Genomic DNA, 23452 nt, shown 5'->3' on the forward strand with positions numbered 1-23452 from the left:
ATTGGAGACACACTGCACGGCACTGACAAAAATGACAAGGGCTTCCATCTATGAGCTAGGCCATCCTTTTACTGTCTAGGCTGAGCCCAAGTAAGTCCTATATTCATGAGCCACATTTGTCTTCCAACTCTTGGTCCATATATTCACATTTACATCTAAGTTATTCCTATATAAAATATTTTTGGTCTACTTCACTAGTGGTATCATTTTATTTATTTATTTATTTTTACTTACTATATTTTACTTAAAAAAATTGCCTGCTTTGAAACTCGATGCAAGATCTTTGCTTTTAAAGTCAGGATTACACACAATACTGCTTGCTGTTCATCTAGAAAAATTTGGTGGATGATCTTAAATTTCTCAGTGTCTGCAATTCTATCAATATACCAAACAGAATAAGCCACAGACCATCAGAGTAGAGATAGACCTACCTGTTCCAGGGGTGCTAGATTACTGAGTAATGCTGAAGATCATAATTGAAAATTTTTTGCCTATACTGGGAAAATTTTCAAGAATTGCCATAGCTTAAAAATCCACTTTTCTCATCATACCTAGGTTATCATGGGGATTCTTCTCCCCCCAACCATCTTGTTTTTGGAATTTCGCACCTGTGATGACTTCTCATATCAAACATCCAAGGAAAATGAAGAGGGCAAAGAAAAAGAGGAGGAGAATGTGGTCAGTGATACCCTTGATTCTAAAAGTATCCATCAACTCTCATTTTCAAAATAGTTGTGATTTCTCTTGCTGTGAATTTAGAAACTGCAAGAATTGGGGACATTTTTATAATCCTTGATTTTTTTAAACATGTTTATTGGAGTATAATTGCTTTACAATGGTGTGTTAGTTTCTGCTTTGTAACAAAGCGAATCAGCTATACATATGCATACATCCCAATATCTCCTCCCTCTTGCGTGTCCCTCTCACCCTCCCTATCCCACACCTCTAGGTGGTCACAGAGCACGGAGCTGATCTCCCTGTGCCATACGGCTACTTCCCACTAGCTATCTATTTTACGTTTGCTAGTGTATATATGTCCATGCCACTCTCTCACTTCGTCACAGCTTACCCTTCCTCCTCTCCGTGTCCTCAAGTCCATTCTCTACGTCTGCATCTTTTATAATCCTTGATTTTTGAGGCACCTGTCTGTTAAATATGGTGCTGGAGTCCAAGGCGTTTCCCATCTGGCAGCCTGCTTGCCACGTGCTCTGCTCTGTTTCCAGGATGCGAATGCAGACACTGGCTCGAGAAAGGGGGATGAGGAGAACGAACAAAAAAAGCAAAGAAGTGTTCCCATCGGGACCAAGATCTGCGAATTCTACAACGCTCCTATTGTCAAGTTCTGGTTTTACACGGTAAGTTCCCCGCCCTTAGCCTTCACCATTTAGCATGTTTTAGACATGTCAGAATCAAGAAAATTGTCAAGGGCTTAAAAGAAGTGTTTTTTTTTAATCAATGGATTAAAATTAATTATGAAAACAGAAGTGGGACTAACTCAGAATCTTCAACTAAAATTGGATCTAGACAGATATATTGTCATATATTTATACATAGGAATGTGGCCATCCTAGCCCCAAATACACCATTTTATAAAGCAAAATAGTCATATTCTATTTGCTCAAGATGAAGGATTTTTCAAATGTCTTTAGTAATACAAACTTAGGGAAGTAGAGTTTTATTCCAACAATGAACAAACATGACTAGTATTTAGAAAGCAAGCTCACAGATGTCATTTTTCACGAGACTGATGGGGTTACTCAAAAAGTAGGGTTGAACCCAGAGCATGAAGTCCTAGAATAAAGGAGCAAATCAAGGCATCTCCGCTCTCGAGTGCAGGCCACACTGACCTCGTGACCACACACTCTCCTCCAGCCCCATCAGTGGCCTCTGTCTGGACAGCTCCAGCAGAGCAGTGCACCCAGAACAAGAGTGGTCCAGCCTTATGCACGTGGATGGGCAGGAAAAGTGGGGCGAGGAGACTGGAGCAGCTTGGAAGCCTTTGGAGGAAACTGGCTCAGGTGCAGGCCGTCCCAGCAGGGGTGGCAGGCATGCTGTGGTTCCTGCAAACACTGTGGTCTGGGGGAGGGACAATACTCATGAAGTCCCAAATGCCGAGCAGCAGCACATGCCTGGCACGTCCTGGCACTGCAGTCCCATTAGTGACTGGGCACGAGCAGGTGATGGGAGGTGAGGGGCCAGGTCCAAAGCCATGGACAGGGTGATGGAGGAGGAGGGAAGAAGACAGAGGCAGAGCTCTGGGGCATGGCACCCAGCGGGCTGCATGGGGACCCAGGCCAACTATAGCCTGGACACCCAACCTTTTGGCAGCCACATCTGGCGATACCACCAAAGCCACAGCTGCCCACCTTTCTGGTCAGAACCAGCTGAGGACCAGGAAGATACCTGGCCTCCACAGATGCGTATGAAGAGGGCGGGGCCAGGGGGCTGATGAGCCTTGGTTGTCTCCCCAGGGCCTCTCCCCAGGGTCTCTAAATGCTGCCTCTGGATGTGGGGAGGGGGTCGCACGTTTTATAGCTTGCCAGGGTTTCCCAGCGCAGCCCCACTTTGAGAACTCTTGCTCCAATCCTCCTGCAAAGACTAGATAGTGGCTACATGGGATGCTGCCTGTATCCTGGTAAAACTTAAACAATCAGGAGGGGGGCATCTTTAAAAAAAAAAAAAAAAGGCTGCGAATCACAAATATAGTTGCTAGTATACACCCTCCCCCCACCTCCCCAAGACTTCAGAAGGGGCCTGTACCCGTGGTGCGTACAGCTTCAGAGTGAATCAACCTCGGTCATCTTCAGACCACCTCCCTCCACCTCATAGCTCACTCCCATATCCCTCTCAACTCTACATGCCACAAGGATAGGCACCCTGCTGTGGGCACAGCACATCACAGACATATCAGGGCTGACTGAGGGGCCTCAAGGCAGGTGTGTGTACCTGGGAAGTCACTTCATTGTCATCCTCCTCCCTTCGAACCTCCCACATCCATCAACAGTGGAAAGGTTCAAGAAGGAAATTTGCAAGGCAGGGAAGAGTCAGGAACATTTTCCAATTTCCAGGAATGTAGAGGGCACACCAGTCAACTACTAAAGGTTTCCCGACTCATCATAATTTCGTGCAACTTTATAATTTCCCCTTGAGGCTGATAGTAGCAACAAATACATCTTCATTTAGAGAATGGACTGGCAATGCCCATATTGCACTAAAGTACAAAATGCCTCCCCATCTGCCCCCAAGTCCTCTCTCTGCCTGCACCAGTGATGTGAGTGGAAGTTTTCCTCTAAAGGATTCGGTGCCCCTGGAAATGAAAATTTGTTTTAGAAGATGTGTCCACTTGTAAATAGGGTTTTGAAGCTTTTTTCAGGCACATGTGACCTCCCCAGACACTGCTCACGGTTTCTGCCTTTCAGATATCTTACCTGGGTTACCTACTGCTGTTCAACTACGTCATCCTGGTGCGGATGGAGCGCTGGCCCTGCCTCCAGGAGTGGATCGTCATCTCCTACATCGTGAGCCTGGCCCTGGAGAAAATTCGGGAGGTGATGCTCCAAAGGCCTGTCCCAGCCCCACACACCACTGACTTCAATTCGGATGTATCTTCTTTTAAAAAAAAAAATTTTTTTTTTTTTTTTTTTTTTTTTTTTTGGCCGCGGGGCATGCAGGATCTTAGTTCCCCAGCCAGGGATCAGACCCATGCCCCCTGCAGTGGAAGCACAGAGTCTTAGCCACTGGACGGCCAGGGAAGTCCCCAGATGTAGCTACTTATTTTAAAAATGTATCGTGCAAATCCCAAGTGCTGTGGAACTTTTCTTTCGAGGTGTCACAATCCCAAGTTGATTCCGTTCCCTTGCTTGAGATTTATACACCTTCTGCTTCCAACTGAATTTGAACTTGAAAATCAAAACACGAGGCAGAATAGATGGTGTTCAGTAATAAAAATAAGTCTGAGTGCCTAGAAAAGCAGCAAAAATTCTGCCAGGTACCTGAGATAAACCAGTGACTCCAACTGGGTACAAATTTGGGCTCCGTTTTCTCAGGGCTGGAAGTAGAAAGGGAGATGTAGGAGATGACATTTCTCCTGTAACTCAGGACTTTGAACCACACTGTCCTTCCTCCAACCCAGATGGGGATTCTTGTGCAAGGAGTTTATTAAAGGAGAGCTCCCAGGAGAGCAGAGAGAGGCAGCAGGGTGGCCAGGCCAGAAGAGGGGACAGGGCTGAGCAAGGTATGGCTTCAGTGGAATCTGTCCCTGGCCTAATCCAGCAGGGGACTCTGAGTGTATTTAATACTGTAGAGTCTGTCCCACTTTGACCAAAGAGAACAGACTTTTGTACCCACATCAGCCAGCCATCAGCATCTCTGGGAAAGCGGCTGCAATTGCCCAAGGGGGCAGGTGGGAGCCGAACAGCGGCACCTGCAGCAGATGGGGGCTGGGTGCACCCACCTGGGGGAAGCCTCCAGTGCCTCTGGGCAGGCTGCCAGCGCAACTGCTGCAAACAGAGGGAACAGGATTTTCAAAGAAGTGTTGAAAAAGGACAGACACCATCTCTTTCAGACTCATGTCACAGGAGACTTGAAACTAACATGTAACTTCAAGAGGGCAACCCCTGCAGGCAGCAGAGGAAATATGAGCCAGGTCCTATTCTTTCTAATATAATCTGCAAGTTTTAATTCTTTATATCAGCTTATAAAGGGAAAGCTTATAGCCAAGAAAAAGTGAACTTGAGAATGCACACAGCAGAATTTCATATTCTTTCTCTCACTGATAGGGAACCAATATTCTTATTTTGCAATCAGCAGTGACCCTTTCACTGAACTGAAAAAGCATCACTGGCAACTTCTTCCCAGGAGAGCTAATTCGAGGCTGTCAGTCTGATGACAGCCCGAGAAACGCAGAGTGCCAAATCTAAAATGTTATACCCCATCTCCTACTACTCCTGTTTCTTTTCTAGCTGGGCTTCACTCAAACTTTGCCCACTTTACAACTGGGATTTCCCAAGTGGCCTGCCGTGCCATCTCTAGGGACACCATGAGCTCACCGAGCATCAGCCATATGCTGACACTGTTCTTTACCCCCAGTGATAGGAAAGAGGGTGGGCGGCCATCAGTCAGAGGGCACAGGTTGTTAAACTAGTGAACGCCTTCTGGGTTGGCCCATAAATAGCCACCACCCCATCCCACCTCTAGAGTCCCCAGAACCTCCCCAGAGTCTCGGTAAGTAAAGGGGTACCACTTTTAAGACCCCCACCCTGCTGCACGCATAGCTGCATACATGGGGCTTGATCTAAGTGTACCCGTGTCTGCTGCTTGTTAAATATTTTCAGGTTTACTCTGAGGAAGTGTCCCTTTAATCAGTGGTGATTTTGAAAGGGTAAGCTCTCAAGCAGGAGAAAATCAAGTTCAGCTTTCCCCTGACTTCCCATCTCTGAGTTACAAAGCAATTTTGGCTGATAAACATTTCCTACCCCAGTTCTGCCATCTCCCTTGGGTGGACTGCCCCCCTCTGTGGGACCATACAGGTTTATCTCTTCTCTAGAGTTTTCCTCCTGGACTAACTCTGGAACATGGGTTCACAGGCAAGTGTCCAGATAATTAGAAAAAGGATCAAAAGGCAGCTACTTTAATTACAGCCAGAGGGACATAATTTAGAAGGCATTTCCTGAGAGTTTGTGAAAACCTGACTCTAGGAATACAGAGGATTTTATGGAATTTCCCTTTCTAGATATGTTTTTCTGCCTGAGAAGATTAGTACTTAGAAGTCTTGAGCAGGAAAGGGGACCAGATGCCCTGGAATGCTGCTCCAGTCCTAATGTTCCAAGATTCTAAGAAGACAAGTCTTCCAATACCACACTCCCTTGTTTTTTGTTCTTTGGCATTTCTTTACAGATCCTCATGTCAGAACCCGGTAAACTCAGCCAGAAAATAAAAGTTTGGCTTCAGGAATATTGGAACATCACAGACCTCGTGGCCATTTCCATGTTCATGATTGGAGCCATCCTGCGCCTACAGAAGCAGCCCTACATGGGCTATGGCCGCGTGATCTACTGCGTGGATATCATCTTCTGGTACATCCGTGTCCTGGACATCTTTGGTGTCAACAAGTATCTGGGACCCTACGTGATGATGATCGGAAAAATGGTTAGTCCTGACGCCCTGTGAGTAACCACAGACACCGAGACTGTGGTTAGGATCTGAGGTCAGGCCTCCAGTGTGGCTCTGTTGCATTTCATTTGATCTTTCCCTTGCAGTTGGTTTCCTACAGGAAATGTTCTTTGCTTTAAGATACATAGTTCTTCTACATACTGACAATTTAATTAAATCCGATTGACAAACATGAGGTTGAGGGCCTACTGTAGGTACATGTATTTCTGGCAATAACCCGATGCATAACCTCTTAACATGCAGTAGAAGCCAGAGACAAAGGGGGCCCGGGGTCACCCTCCCCTACCCCTACTCTAGACAGTCATCAGCTCATGTGCTCTGGCCTGGAGTGGACACAGGCAATGCGTGTGATGAGGTCAAGACAAATCCATGGCAACATTTATTCCAGAACAGGCCATAAAATATGAAACTAAAAATGAACCAGCAGATCATCCTTACATCACTTAAAATAGCCCAAGTGTTGGGACTGGTCCCAGAAGAAAGGAAGTTTTCCAAGCTTAGGAATAACTCTTTGTAGGGCAAGTGGTTTTGAGCAAAGGGATATATGGTTGAGCTAATCCCAGCCAGGGCCCTCATCTTCAGGGATGTTCAAAATTAAGAATTATATAAGGTCAGTATCCATAGTAACCAGAGCATTGCGCCTTGTAACTACTCACTGTTTGTATAATGAATGAATATCAGTATATGCTCTCAACTCACGATCTCATTACCTCCTTAGATATCTACTCCTCTTACTCCTTAGTTTCCCTCACAAATTCCTATATTTTCTCATAATTGTTCCCTTTCTCCATTTGCAGTTATAGTTACTAGAGGAATTGTTTATGGGTAACAATAGAGGAGAGGAAAGATTGAGAGTATGAGATGAGAATGGCAATGTTCTAGAATAAGGTGTATGCGTTGCATGAAGTACAAGAATCAGTAGCCCATGGATGGGATGGAGGGAGGGGAAAGAATCTTCCTCCATCCTAGTTAAGCACTCATAAAGTCTTTGAGGAGCACAATGTAATGAACCAGGTGAACTTGGCCCATGAGTCAAGACAGTAAGAGGCCCATTTCCTCTCTCCTCAGATGATTGACATGCTGTATTTTGTGGTCATCATGCTGGTGGTGTTGATGAGTTTTGGAGTAGCCCGTCAAGCCATTTTGCATCCAGATGAGGAGCCTTCTTGGAAACTGGCCCGAAACATCTTCTACATGCCCTACTGGATGATCTATGGAGAGGTGTTTGCAGACCAGATAGACCGTAAGAATAGAATTCATAGTAAGATTCTCTTCCCTGCTTCCCAAGGCAGATGATCAGTTCCAAATTAATGGAAGAGCCAGTGTTAATTTGGGAATAAAGTATTTTTTATTCTGCCATAGGCATCAAATTATTTTATGAAGAAATCAGTGCAGATTATGAAATACTGATTTTTGAGACATCGGTCCTGTCTTCTACTCTGAGAACCACTAATTGAAATTCTGAGTCTCACATCCCTTGAGCATGTCCTACACATGAATGTAGTCCCAACGCCAACATCCTAATTTTTCTTCAACCTGAATCTCTTCCTGCCCTGAGATAGAGCTGGTAGTGTTATTTCAGTCAAATGAGATAGTGACTATTGCCATGTGTCATCCTCTTCTTCAAGCTTCAGAACCCATTTTCCACATAGCTATCCATTTCCTCTTCACTCCTGGAGTGATATTTTTGTATTATCAACAGTATTCTGGATGTTAGCAGAGGAAATGAGCTGCAATCCTGCATGGATTTCTGGGGAATGCAGGCCCCAGCTCTGCCCAGGCTGAGCTGGTAGGTCACAGTGTCTCTCGTGTTGTAAGGAAGTGAAGTTCAAATGCTCTTGTGCTATTTCACCCAGACAGTTACGGCATCACCAATGAACGAGCATCTTCAGACCTATTTTCATGTTAGCACCAATATTTTAATTTGCATGTTGTGCTCTGTCAAAAAGCACCAGGTACAATAGCATGGCTGCTACTTCCAATAGAAGCAGAAGCTTCTTGAGAATAGAAGGTTCTGAACATCCTTGCTTTGTAGGAAATGCAGGGTTGTTCAGTATATCTCCACTAAGTGAGACTGATAACCAGTTGCACAATGCCTTCTACCTACTGGCTTTCATCACATGATTCAGAACACATCCTTATCATGAGTATCTCAGAGTCAATTAGCAAATGTGTTTGTAGCTTGGTAAACCAGAACATAAAAATCTAATTTGGTTTCAAAGGAATATTAGCTTCAGTAAACATACATAAATACTAAAAGTCCCTGGATCCAGACGTAAGTTGTAATATTTTTATTTATTTTTTATTAAATTGGGTAACAAGAGAAGATGAAGAGGCAAACTTGAGGCTATTTTCAGTAACACCATGAAATGTAGGTTTTCAATTCTTGGTCTGATTATTTCATAATAATTTTGTATTTATTTGTGCTTATGATGTGTTTGTGTTGGGATACAGGGAATGCTTGATTGGTCAACCTACATGTTAAAATGATCATCTGTCAGTAACCTCATGTCTTTTTCACAGTTTTTTTCACTAGTGAGTTTTGCTATTGCTTATGATATGGTAAAATAAATATTCATGAAATATATATACATATTTCCTCGAATTAATAATGTATAAAATTCACCTAAGTAGATCACTGTTTCCAAGTGTGAATCTGTAATTCCCAAGCTTGAACACCTTACATTTCTTGACAGCAAAACAGTTCTTGTGTTGTTCATCATTTGTTTGACTTTTCTCTCAACTGTCTTATTTTTTTTCTTCCTTCCTATCAAAACTAAAAAAAATAAATGCTGCTTTCCAATCACTCTATAGTCTACGCCATGGAAATTAATCGTAAGTTTATGCATAATTGATGACTCTAGTCCATGAAATGTGTGTATTAATTAGTTTCTTCCTCAGCTAATTACTGATAGTCTTATACCAGTTTCAAATATTTCTCTTGTTTTCTGGTGTCAGTACTTTTTTAAACGATAAGGAAGTGAAAAGTAAATAGAGTATAAATTCATGGATATTACTTAACTAATTACTGTTGAGATCATCCTATCTTTTTCTTCAGAAAATAAGTCCCATATGATCAAAGTGGCATTTCAAATGAGCAGAGAGAGAAAAGATTCTTTTTCAAACATCACTCAGAACAGTCAATTAATGGATTGGAGGCTAGAGGGGATCCTTACCTCCTACCTCATAATAAAATTTTTTGCAAAGTTAATGTACGAATGACCAAGAAGACAACATAAGTTAATGTTAAGTAGTTAGAAGACCCAATTACTTTCTAATGGATAACAGTAAAGAAACCATAGATGCATAGATAGATGCATCTGTTTAGAAATGAAGAACTTCTGTATATGACAAACACAACACAGAAATGAGAAAATGTTTACAAATATAGCAAGTTAAGAATGACTATCTGTGAGTGCAGAAATGAGTTCCTTATCTCCTTTGTATGAATTGATATTTTTCACATGGAAAATTATTGCTTATGAAATCAGAAAAAAAAATAGTACAAAAGAAACAGGTCCTTTAATAGCATAGGTCAGTTTATTTATTCTTTTCATTCTATGTAAAAGTCAAGCACAAAAATGCAGACTCTCGTTTCAGCTCCTTGTGGTGACAACCAGTATGATGAGGAGGGCAAGCGGCTCCCTCCCTGCATCCCGGGCGCCTGGCTCACGCCCGCCATCATGGCTTGCTACCTGCTGGTGGCCAACATCCTGCTCGTGAACTTGCTCATCGCTGTTTTCAAGTGCGTGTCACCGCTGATGACCGTATATTTGTTATTTATTATTTTACAGATTTTCAGTGTAATCTCAGAAATCTCCCAGGCTGCCCAGGATTTACATGGAATTCCACTAGGGCTTTCAAATGCATAGAATTTTTCACAATGTTTTTTTGTTCAACCGTAATCAGCCTTCATGTATTCCTAAATCAAGAGTTGACACTTAAATACATTTAAATTCAGTCTTGGTTAGTATTTTAACACTTTTGGCATGTATTTTAATCTAATGAAAATATTTTCTTAGATGAAAGTCTCCTGAGACAGAGGAGATTTATCAAACTGAGCCTTGAATTCATTATCAGAGGCACAGAAAGCAAAGTTAATTTCATAGGCTGTGACAATTACTGTACTATTATATGAAATATTTTTCTTATCACTTACCGAATAGAAGATAAAATGGCCTAAGAAGGAAAAGGCTTAAAATCCACAATCAAATTTCTTGTAAAACTTGCCCCTTTTGTTTGAGGATGTGACCATGCTTAATAAATGTTGAAAAAAATTATTTTAGTTTCTAAGATGAAAAATATGAGGGAAAAATCCTTCACAGAAATATAGACTCTCAGAGCTGACCAGGGCATTGGAGAGAATCTGGTTACACTCCTGACGTGACAGATGAGAAAATGAAGGTTGACAGAGGTTAACTGACTTTTCTAAGGTCCCCATGTAGACAACACGCTCGATCAGGATTCCAACAATTCTAGGCTTACTGCCTCCCACTGGAAACTCAAAGAAGACGAAGACTGTACCTACCCAACATCCAAAATAACCCACCTTCGATCAAAATGTTCAGTAATTAATCAACTCAGTTCCAAAAAAATGTAGTCAGCTAGTTGACTGAATTTAAAGTTTAAATACTTCAAAATGCTTAGTGGGATGGCTCATACCTTTAAATATATGAAATAAAATTTCCTGAGCAGTCAGTAGACTGTGATGTGGTTTTGCCAGAAAGCAGTGGGTAGCAATTTCAATACACTTAATTCTTAATTATTTATATGAGTAAAATGTCCTTGAATGTTGGTAAGCCACGCTGATAGATAAACCAAAAGACAGGTCTTTCAGAGTCAGTACTAACTCGTGGAATGACCCCAAAAGACCATTTCATTACATATTTTCAATTCAATGTGAGTAATTCTGATTGCCCTGAGAAATCACAATTAAAAGTAATACAACTAACTAAACATGTATTCTTTTTAAAGCAATACCTTCTTTGAAGTAAAGTCAATATCCAACCAAGTGTGGAAATTCCAGCGTTATCAGCTGATTATGACATTTCATGACCGGCCAGTCTTGCCTCCACCAATGATCATTTTAAGCCATGTCTATATAATCATTATGCGTCTCAGCCGCCACTGCAGGAAAAAAAGAGAAGGGGACCAAGACGAACAGGATCGTGGATTGAGTATGTGCAGGACTCTTTCATTTCTATCTTGGGCTAATCTAGAAAGACTATTCTAACTGGATACCTGCATGGAAGTCTCCTTAATCTACTTAAATGTGTGAAAACACAGCACTCTATCCAAATGCTATTCTTTGCAGAATGCTTCTCATTTTATGCTGGTTTTATTCTAGCTTTGTTCATTTATTAGTAATTAATATCACTGAAAGTCTACTTATGAAGAGATGAGAAATTGAGACAGTTCTTGAAAATAACTTTTCTCTATGAATCCAATGTTCCTTTCCAAATGTTTATTTATTTATTTATTTATTTATTTATTTATTTATTTATTTTTGGCTGCGCTGGGTTCTTGTTGCTGCGCAAGGGCTTTCTCTAGTTGCGGCGGGTGGTGGTACTCTTCTCTTCGGCGCGTGGGCTTCTCGTTGCGGTGGCTTCTCTTGTTGCGGAGCACGGGCTCCAGACGCGCAGGCTCAGTAGTTGTGCGCACGGGCTTAGTTGCATGTGGGATCTTCCCGGACTAGGGCTCGAACCCGTGTCCCCTGTGTTGGGAGCCGGACTATTAACCACTGCACGTCAACATTTTGACGTCCTCAAAATGTTTTAGTGTGTTGCATCTAAAGAGAATGGGAAAAAACTCCTGTCCACTTGACTCTACCCATGCAAAATACATGCAAAATGTTTTCCGGAAAATCATCCTTGGTTTCGCTTTCCGAATAGCTGTAATTTGGATTTTTGTGTTAAAAAGTGAGCTGTTTAGCTCCAGCGGAAATATCAGTATGATCGCCGCATACTACAAGGAGTCTTTGTGTGATAACCAGTGGCAGGAGCAGGGAGCTGCCTGCAAGGGATGGGGAAGGGAGCTTGGTTAAAGGCGGGCTGTGAAATTCGAAAGGATGTACCCACCTGGCTGGTTTCTCACGTGGCAACCGCTTCTGCCTTTGCACAGAGCTGTTTCTCAGCGAGGAGGAGCTGAAGAGGCTGCACGAGTTTGAGGAGCAGTGTGTCCGGGAGCATTTCCAGGAGAAGGAAGACGAGCAGCAGTCATCCAGCGAGGAGCGCATCCGCGTCACCTGTGAGAGGTGCGCCTGGGGCCTAGAGCCAAAGGGTGCGGCTCCTCCGTCCCATCTAAGGGGAATGCCAAGTCCCTTTACACATACACTCCCAGTCCTCCTGTTGACTCAACTTTGGCTTTTTAACGTGTTCCCCACCCCCCCAAAGTAGTGTGAAAGTTCCAAATGATGGTTATATACTGTATATAGAAGGGAATGATGACACTTATCACAAATATTCCAGGCCAAAACCAAACCAAAACAAACAAAACCCTGATGGTTCTTGCCCACCCCCAAAGTGGCGCTTTTACAATACAATACCTGGAGAGAACCGTCAGGTGCAGGGCTGTGTAACTGCTGGGGACGTTTCTCCACGCCCTTGACATATGTTGTTGTCTTGGCCAAGTGTGGTCTGCCCCGGCTTGACCTCCTGATCCTGACTTGTGCTCTCCTTGCTCCTTCCCAACACCTTTCCAACCTCACAGAGCAGAGGTACAGGAGGGGCAGAGGCATCTGTCTTGGGTACCCAGCAAGATCAGCATCATCAAGATGTCAGTGCTTACTACGTGGGGAATGGACTGCTTGCCTGTATGGGGCTGTGAGTAAATGAGCAGAGGAGGGCAGGTCAGGGAGGAACAGAAAGGGTGATGTGTTCCATACTTTATAGTATTGCTTTTCCTGCGGCTGCAAACTGCAGAGCAACCAGCAAAGGTAGACGGGAACGATCAACCCGCACTAGAGACATTTTTTGAATCATAATTTTTGAGAACGTTGATCACTTCATAAAAGCAACTGAAGCTTGTTAAAGAGCATGAGAATTGATAAAGCGTTGTTCCAAAGAGTTTAATCAACAATGCATGTAGAAGGATGAGCGTGGCGAGGGAGACATGCCTAAGGGGATTCCAGAGCATCATTGTATCCTGGAGTCTTCAGCATTAAAGTTTTCTGATACCGTGTATATCATCTGATATACGTGTGTATATCGAGAAACATAAAAACATGGTAGGACTTCAAGAGAATATTTCAGCACATACTTCCCAATCAGGGGCCCCAGTAATTATAGCAGAATTCACGATACACTGTGAAATCTTCGTGGTGGGTGTTCAGGCCAGTGCCTCCACCTCAGCCCACAGGAGGGATGATGCCCCCCTGGCAGCTGCAGAGCTCTACCCCTCCCGCCCTCCTAGACCTAGTCAACTTGCAATCCTACCAGCCAAACTCAAAGGTTATCTGCACCAACCTTTGGCCTTAATAAGGTATATTTTCAATAAAATTTTGGAACATTTCTTTGCTATTTTACTGGTAATTACTAACCTTTCAAGATATAATCATTATGAGAAAGATAAGGTGCCCCCATCTTGATAACCTAACTTCCACTTTCTAGGTAGACATTAACTTGAATGGAATCACAGGCGTAATTTACCATGGATGGAAATGGTGTTTTCTTTCACCCTGCCTCCTCCCCTCCTCCCTTCCCAGAGCAGTGTTTGGATTTTTACCCTTTTTGGACCAAGGCTCCAGGAATGTGGTTATCAGGTCGCTACCAAATTGCATTTTCCCCTTGGGGCTCCAAGCACACGTAAGAGGAATGAAAGTGCTCGGGGCAGTAAAAACAGGCTACTTCCCGTTTGCCTTGGCTGAGCTCCTTGGCTGAGCTCCCCGGGGGTGAGCACATTCCTGCCCCTCCGGTTCCGTTTGTTGACTCTTTCTTGGCTGAATCATAGGTGAACGCCAGAGACAGAAAGAGGAGGTCCGGAGAAGGGAGCTTTCCTTCACCCTTAACCAGGACCTCTGGGGAGCAAGAGATGGTGGGAGAATGGGGAAAATTAGTTATTTCTACCTAACTGTTGGCACCAGTGATTACTTTTTTAAAAATTTCTTTTATTGAAGTATAGTTGATTTACAGTGTTGTGTTAGTTTCAGGTGTACAGCAAAGTGATTCAGTTATACATATACATACATCCACTCTTTTTCAGATTCTTTTCCCATATAGGTTATCACAGAATATTTGAGTAGAGTTCCCTGTCCTATAAAGTAGGTCCTTTGTCGGTTATCTGTTTTATATACAGTAATGTGTATATGTTAATCCCAAATTCCTAATTTATCTACTTTTTCTGTAGTCGCCTTTTTTTAAAAAATTGAAGTATAGTTGATCTACAATGTTTCAGATGTACAGCAAATTGGTTCTGTTATAGTGGTTCCATTATATATACATATATACATATATATAAAAATTCTTTTTCAGATTCCTTTTTCTCATAGGTTATTACAAGATGCCGAATATAGTTCCCTGTGCTATATAGTAGGTGCTTGTCATTTATCTATTCTATACATAATAATGTGTATCTGTTAATCCCAAATACTTAATTTATCCCTCCCATCAGTGGTTACTTTTAAAATCAAATTTTTGAGTACTCAGATGTTTCTGCCACTTCTTTAATCTTCCTTATAGATTTGGTTGCTTTCATTTTCTGCATCACCATTTGCCGTTTGATGATTTTCCTGTGCTTCTCTCAGTGGGACCAGCCCCAGCACCATGCGGACGGCAGGGTCTGGTTAGGGGTTAGCGTCTGTGATCAACACCGTTGGTGTCTGTCCCTTCCTGACCTCCCTGTGGTCCGGGCACCTTGCAAAACCTGGGCCAGTGATTTGCAGATATGTTCACACCGGAAGTTTACATACTTGTCGTGCTCCTCCATGCAGGGTGCTTTGAAGGCTTAGGTTCAGGGACCCAAATTCATGGCTTTCCCCTATTGCTTGGAAAGGTATATATAAAATTCTACCAAATTAACCATTTATTTTTATTATAGAATTTCAACATTTTGTAAATTCCAACATTCAGTCCCTTAAGAAGAGATGTACCATGTGACTCAGTTTTTAGCTAACACAGCACTGATTGCAGCAGGGTATTTAACCCAAAGCCCCAGCCACCAGCCCACTCAGCTGTCTCAGGGCACCACCCTCAGGCTTTTCCTCCCAAAAACGTCCCCCCTGTGCTCCATGAATAGCACCACTGCCATCTCATTCAGCAAGACAGTCACTGGCAAAGCATTTGGAGTCCTCCCTCTTCTGCACTAACAATCCCCAAGTTGGATCACTTCCCCTCACGTATAAATCATGGTCCACCCACATCTTTCCTTCTCTACCCCCAGCACCTGAGTACAAGCCAGCAGCATTTTTCACTTGGGTTCCTGCAGCTGTCCCCTCAGAAATCAGCCCTTGGAATTCAGTCCTGCTCTTTCAGTCCATTTTACACCAGAGAGCCTCTAACCAGCCCCCGTAGTGCCCGTCACCAGCTCGCCTGAAAAGCCCCCTCAGTGGCTCCCACTGCTCCTGGGCCCATGAGGCCCTGCCATCTGTCCAGCCGCACCCTGGACTGTCCGCTCCTCATGCTCAGTCCTCCAGTCTTGCCCTCTTCCACCCCCTCAAAGCCACTGCTTTCTTCCTGCCGCAAGGACTTTGCACATCCTCTTCCCTCCACCTGCTCATCTTTTGGAACTCTGCCCAAATGCCAATTCCTTCTGGCAAACTTCCCTGACCACTTCACACCTTAGTAGACTAGGTCAGGGCTCTTGGAGTCTAAGCCCCACGAAGGCAGGGACCAGGTACAAATTCCACTCACCACGGTGTTCCCAGAGCCTGCACATGGCCACGTAGCAGGAGCTCGATTTTTTGGAATGAATGAATGACGCCAAAGTTTGTCTCTTGATTTGAATGCAAGTTTCTGTCCTGTCCTCCATGAGTTCCCTCCTGGAATATCAAATAGGCAACCAACGATTCTCCCTCTGGATTCAAAACTTTGGTTTTACTCTTACGAATGAGGAACAACCTCAATATGCAAATGATTCTGGTCCCTGTAAAAGGAAGGATCCTTCAGATCAGCAAGATCAAAACAAGAGTTGGTGTTGGTACATGTTGTCTCTTTGCCCAAAGGCATAATATCAGATAAGCAAGAGGGCTGGTGCAGGGACAGCATTTACAAATAACTTCCCAGCATGACCAAGGTAGAACTGGTCAACCTAAACATTCTATTCTCGTCTCACCAGTTTAATAACTGGTAACAAGTATCCCTATCAATTGGAGCTTGAAGCCCACCTCTGTGTCTCTAGCAAACCCACTGTCGAACACACCTTCCTTTTTATGCTTTGGCATCCCCGTCGCTGGTCCACAGGTTCCAGAGCAATTGAGTTGGAAAGAATCCTTTCTGACAAAACTCTGTTAGAGATTCAGCTTCCTTTTCTCAAACAATGAGAATTATGTAATCCAGTGTGTTTACCTTTTTTCATGGCTTCAAGGAAGCTTAGCACCAAACTTAATATTTAATTATAACAAGTGTATTATTGTAGGTTTGGAAATATGTGGTGTATATTGCTCTCCTTATCTCCTCTACTCTTTCATATCTTTTATTCCACTTACATAAATTTATTTCCTATGTCTGATATTTCAAAGTATGCAGGATATAACTCATAATTCACACTTTTTTTTTTTTTTTTTTTTGTTACGCGGGCCTCTCACTGTTGTGGCCTCTCCTGTTGCGGAGCATAGGCTCCAGACGCGCAGGCTCAGCGGCCATGGCTCATGGGCCCAGCCGCTCTGCGGCACGTAGTATCCTCCTGGACCCGGGCACGAACCCGTGTTCCCTGCATCGGCAGGCGGACTCTCAACCACTGTGCTACCAGGGAAGCCCAATCACACATTTTAAATGCAGTTGGTCCTATACTTAAGGAACTGTAGGTCGTAGAGTAGCCAAACCTATAATAGCAGGCTCTGATTCCCCCAAAACTCTCTGGGTTAAGTGGTTCCTTCTCATATTTGTGGATCTGGGTTAAGGTCTTGGGTTTCCAGTCGACTTGATGAGAAATCAGCAGTTGATCTTGAGATCTTCTTTGGCGTCCTCTTCCCAAGTGACCAGGAAGAGGAAATTATGGTAAGAAAGACCCTGACAAGAAAGACAAGGAGAGAAACAAGACAGTAATTAGAAAAAGACCTGAAAGAAAGATCAGTCTTAGAAAGGAGGTGGTGATTCCTCTGATGGAGAGGAAGCCGTCCAAAGACACACACGTAGTGATGGAGAAGGTTAGGGAAGAGCTCACCTGAATACCTTAATCTTATAAATTAATAAGAGTCAAGGGTGCTTGGATGATGGGGGAGGGGTGGGATGAAGTGGTGGAGTTTTGACATGCCTAGTAAATGATAATCTTGTCCCTTACCTGACTCTGAAAGCCAATTCAGAGAAAGACACAGACATCAGACAGAGGTAAAAATCTCAGATTTACTAGTAATAAATGTTGTGCTAGAGGGTGTGGTCCAGTTTTTGCCAAATGCACACCCCAGAAGTAGATGTCCCCACCGAGTCACAGGCAGCACCAGCACCCTGCAGGCCTCCCATCTTCCCTGCTAAGCTTACCGTTCTACCTAGACAAAGTGAGAATCCATGCTCCCTGCAGGCAACTGGCTCCCAAAGAGAGAGAGAGAAGCATACTCATGTCCTGGTCCCCAAACTCCAGCCAGAAAATTAATTCTCTCAAGAGTAAATGAGGGACTTCCCTGGTGGTGCAGTGGTTAAGAATTCGCTGCCAATGCAGGGGACACAGGTTCGAGCACTGGTCTGGGAAAATCCCACATGCTGCGGAGCAACTAAGCCCGTGAGCCACAACTACTGAAGCCTGCACGCCTAGAGCCCATGCTCCACAAGAGAAGCCACCACAATGAGAAGCCCGTGCACTGCAACAAACAGTAGCCCCCACTCACTGCAACTAGAGAAAGCCTGCGCGCAGGAATGAAGACCCAACACGGCCAAATATAAATAAATAAATTTATTTTTTTTAAAAAGAGTAAATGAAAGGCTGAATCACCCAACAGACAGAAACCCAAATGAAAAAAAAAAATGAAAGCAATATAAGAGACCTATGGGATAATATAAAACGTGCCAATCTATACATAATAGGGATCCTGGAAGGAGAAGAAAGAGAAAAGGGGATTGAAAATGTATTTGAATAAATTATGGGCTCTCACATGTATTAATGTTGATTTTGTCAGGCATTGCATTCTGTGTTCTAGTGAACAGGCCCTTCCTTCTACACAAAGCAAGTGTGTGACTCTGAGTACACTAATTATTGTCACTTGATAAATGGATCTGATTGAGCTGTAACCAGATTGACTGATGCATCTTTACTAAAGTGCATATGACAACACACACACAAAAAAAAACGAAAGAAAAAAAGAATACTCTGCCTGGTAAGAGTGTTGTATGCCTGAGGCCTTGGGCCAAACAGTATCAGTTTGGTCAAATAGTTTATGCTAACAATATGATTCATGGTGAATGCCTATTTTTTCCTGGGGATCTGGAGTCTGAACAGCTGAGATAAATCATACTGGCACTGCATGTCTACATGACTGATCCCCAGTAAAAATCCTGGACACCAAGGCTCAGGTGAGCTCCTCTAGTTCCCTGGTTTCACATCTTGTCACAAATCATTGCTCAGAGAATTAAGCACATCCACGCAACTCCCCTGGGAAAGAAGTTTTGGAAGATTGCACCTGGTTTCTCCTGGAAGTCATGCCCCATGCATCTTTCCCTTTTCTCTCTTTTAATTTCTATCCTTTTACTTCAATAAACCACAGCCATGAGTGTAATAAAAATAAAAAAATAAAAGAATTATGGCTGAAAACTTCCAAAACCTAAAGAAGGAAACAGATATCCAGATACATAAAGCAAGCACAGAAGGTCCCAAACAAGATAAATGCAAACAGACCTGCACCAAGACATATTATAATAAAAATGGCAAAAGTTAAAGATAAAGAGAGGATTCTAAAGGCAGAAAGAGAAAAACAAAGAGTTAATTACAAGGGAAACCCCATAAGGCTATCAGCTTATTTCTCTGCAGAAAGGTTGCAGGCCAGAAGGGAGTGGCAAGATATATTCAAAGTCCTGAAAGGGAAAAATCTGCAACCTAGGATAGTCTACCCAGCAAGATTATCAATTAGAATAGAAGGAGAGAGAAAGAATTTCTCAGACAAGCAAAAACTAAAAGAATACAGCAATATCAAACCTGTCCTACAGGAAATATTGAAAGGTCTTCTCTAAATAGAAAAGAAGTAAGAATCTATATGAAAGAGAATTGAAACGCTGGAGAGAGGCCAGGAGTTTTACAGTCATGGAAAATTCCGACATGTAAGAAGAAGCAATAGGAATGGTGGAAAGGAACCTGTCCAGCAACATTACAGACTTGAAGCCAGTAGGGAGGATTTGAGTTCACCTTGAGGAAAAATGCAGTAGGAAAGCTGCTAGCCAAGAGATTGCCTGGTGGGAATAATGGCAACCCAGCTGTGACTTTGTGTTGGGCCAAGTCAATGTGGCTTCATGACTCTCATAGGTGACCGTGACATACTACAGCCCAAGGGCAAGGATGCAGAAAATGAGCAGGAGGCACAGCAAAAGGGAGGTTGATGGGACCTTGTGGGTACCACGGTGATGTCAGGGTTTGCAAATGGCAGCATAAACATATTACATCGCCTCCAGCCACCATTTATTCCTGCTCAGCCCTGGAGTCCTAGTCATGATAGATGAAGGCTTAGGGATTGTCACTACTATGTTGGAAGTAAGGGAGAGACAACCCAGGATATATCAGTAAGAGCTTTGGGCTTCCCTGGTGGCTCAGTGGTTGAGAGCCCACCCGCCGATGCAGGGGATGCGGGTTCGTGCCCCGGTCCGGGAAGATCCCACATGCTGCGGAGCGGCTAGGCCCGTGAGCCATGGCCGCTGAGCCTGCGCGTCCAGAGCCTGTGCTCCGCAACGGGAGAGGCCACAGCAGTGAGAGCCCCGTGTACCACAAAAAAAAATAAGAGTTTCACTGAGTGCCTGACCCGAGTCTGGCCAGAGTAGAGAACATAGTCAGAAAAGGCTAATGATTTAGATGATCTGAATTCTAGAAACCAAGGAGGTCTGAGGTGTGGCCATGTTGGTGTGTATAAATGATGCAGCATAGAGGTAGAATCCCAGAGAGCTTAATATTCTTTCAGCAACTACTCAGACTTTTGCCTACTAAAAAAAATGAGGACAGAAGATTTAAGACTTGAGTCTTGTTCTTTGTTTAGTCTTTCACATATAAAAACTCCGTAAGTAAGCACAACCAGGTTCTACCCTGGTTCTCTCTACAATTACTAAACTTAAAAGGCAGCCCCATATGAAGAAGCAGATGGAAATTAAAATAGCTGAATGTAGAATTTGGACAGGATGAGACAGCTTTATGATCTATAGACCTGAAATAAAATGACAGGGTAGGAATAGTCTTAAAACTCAATATAGGCGACCATGGGATCTTGAAACATGGGTTTCGTCAAATGTGAACTGGACCTTGTTGCTCCACTAACATTATGTTTTTGTGTTAACTTTTAACTCTATCATTAAGGAAATGTTCCTATGTAATTTATGAGATGCCTGGCAGGTAAAGGGGTGATCATTGCACATGAAAAGATGACTGTACATAAAACAAGTTTTAATAACTGGCTTACCACAGAGCTCCCAATGTCTATGTTCTGTTCTTAGGAAAGATACACAGGAATCTTACCATGAGAATGTGAATTTGGACATTATATTTAATAGATCAGAGTCTATGAAAGTCCAATAAAGTTATTCCCTACATAGGTATATATTCTCTTGGAAGTCACTACAGGAGTTCCACAAATTTATAGATTGTTGTGCCTATTATTTGAATGGAATGGAAAACATTATGCACAGTGCCTTAACAAAAATGCATTTTTAGTTAAACTCCTTTCAGGTTTAGTGGTATAAGATTCAAAATCAAAACCCCTAGGTATTAGATATACTGAGATACGGATAAAAAGTATTTGAAGATTTGTAACCACCCCTACTCATATGGTCACGTCATTCTATACCTGTTCAGCACCTAGAGTTCAGGGAGTACGTTCACTGAAAAGGTTTTGAAACTAAACTGAAACTGAAATCACAGCCCACAGAAAGCATCCATAAGAGATAAAAAACGATAATCTGGATTTCATCAAAATAAAAATCTTTTGCTCTACAAAAGACACTGCTAGAACGATGGAAAACAAGGTACAGACTGGGAGAAAACATATGCAAATCATACATTTGCTGTAGGACTTGGGTACAGAATATTTAAAGAACTCTCAAAACAATAATAAGGGGGAAGTGACCCAATGAAAAATGGGCCAAAGATTAGAAGAGACACACCGGGGAAAACATAAGTTTGGCAAATAAGTACATGAATCAATGTTCAACATTATTAGTTATTAGTAAAATGCAAGTTAAAACTACAATGAGATACTTCTACACACATATTACAGTAGCTAAAATTTTTAAATATCAGTAATACCAAGTGCCAAAAAGGACACTGAGTACCTGCTGGTACACATATACTGCTCGTGGGAATATAAAATTTGGAAAACTGGTCTGGTAGGTTTTTTTTTTTTTTAAGTCTAGTTGATTTACAATATTGTGTTAATTTCTGCTGTACAGCAAAGAGACTCAGATATATATATATGCATATATATATATATGTATATATATATATATACATTCTTTTTTTATATTCTTTTCCATTATGGTTTATCTCAGGATATTGAATATAGTTCCCTGCACTATACAGTAAGACCTTGGTGCTTATCCATTCTATATGTAATATTATAGTTTGCACCTGCTAATCCCAAACTCCCAATCCATCCCTCCCCCACACCCCCCACTTTGGCAACTACGTCTGTTTTCTATGTCTGTGAGTCTGTTTCTGTTTCATAGATAGGTTCATTTGTGTCATATTTTAGATTCCACATATAAGTGATATGTGATATTTGTCTTTCTCTGTCAGATGTACTTCGCTTAGTATCATAATCTCTAGGTCCATCCATGTTGCTGCAAGTGGCATGATTTCATTCTTTTTATGGCTGAGTACTATTCCATTGTATATATGTACCACATCTTCTTTATCCATTCATCTGTCGATGGACACTTAGGCTGCTTCCATGTCTTGGCTATTGTGAATAGTGCTGCTATGAACACTAGGGTGCATGTATCTTTTTGAATTATATTTTTCTCCAGATATATGCTTCGGAGTGGGATTGCTGGGTCATATGGTAGTACTATTTTTAGTTTTTTTGAGGAACCTCCATACTGTTCTCCATAGTGGCTGTACCAGTTTATATTCCCACCAACAGTGTAGGAGGGTTCCCTTTTCTCCACACCCTCTCCAGCATTTATTTGGCAGTTTCTTATAAAGTTAAACACACACTCATCATATGAACCACTCCTAGGTATTTATCCCAGAGAAGTGAAAACTTATTGTTTCAGCCACTCTGGGAATCAGTATGGAGTGTCCTTAAAAAATTAAAGATAGAGCTACCCTACAATCTAGCAATCCCACTTCTGGGTATTTATCCAAAGGAAATGAAAACAGGTTACCAAAGAGACATATGCACCCCATGTTTATTGCAGCATTATTCACAAGGGCCAAGATATAGAAACAACCTAAGTGTTTGTCCATATCATGTAATACTACTCAGCAATGAAAAGGAACAAACAACACATGCAACAACTTGCATGAATGTCAAAGACATTATGCAGAAAGAAGCCAGTCTCGAAAAGTTACCTACTGTATGATTCTCTTTATTTGACATTCTCAGAAATATAAAACTATAGGGATGAAGAACTGATCAGTGGTTGCTAGGATTAAGGGTAGGGGAGGGTGTGACAACAAAGATTTAGCACAAGGGAGTTTTGGGGGGTGGTAGAATTACTCTGGATCCTGATCATGACATTGGTTATAGAAATTTATACGTGTTAATATCCATAGAACTGTACACCAAAAGAAAAAATAGTCAATTTACTGTATGACAGTTTTAAAAAGAAAACATGATGTTAGAAATATGACATATTAGAAATATGTCATTTAGAGGAAATCAACTTTATTTAATGGGAAAGCCAAACAAATCGCTTTGGACCTAGAACAGTTTTTTGTTCTGTGCTGAAAAATTATTTCATTCTGTGCCTAAAGGATAGCAAATTAAGATGTCACAAGTTAGGGA

General features: G+C 42.4%; 1 protein-coding gene across 1 annotated transcript in view; it reads left to right on the forward strand.

Moving 5' to 3' along the window:
- The window catches only part of TRPM1 (transient receptor potential cation channel subfamily M member 1), a 76560-nt gene that overhangs the window by 47108 nt on the left and 6000 nt on the right, over window positions 1-23452 (forward strand). Inside the window, 9 exon segments of the mRNA XM_067030733.1 lie at window positions 556-678; window positions 1224-1355; window positions 3420-3548; window positions 5896-6147; window positions 7240-7432; window positions 8986-9006; window positions 9772-9916; window positions 11146-11348; window positions 12292-12424. Of these exon segments, the coding sequence (XP_066886834.1) occupies window positions 556-678; window positions 1224-1355; window positions 3420-3548; window positions 5896-6147; window positions 7240-7432; window positions 8986-9006; window positions 9772-9916; window positions 11146-11348; window positions 12292-12424 (1331 nt within the window).

Source organism: Kogia breviceps, chromosome 3, assembly GCF_026419965.1.
Source record: "Kogia breviceps isolate mKogBre1 chromosome 3, mKogBre1 haplotype 1, whole genome shotgun sequence".
Taxonomy (NCBI): Eukaryota; Metazoa; Chordata; class Mammalia; order Artiodactyla; family Physeteridae; genus Kogia; species Kogia breviceps.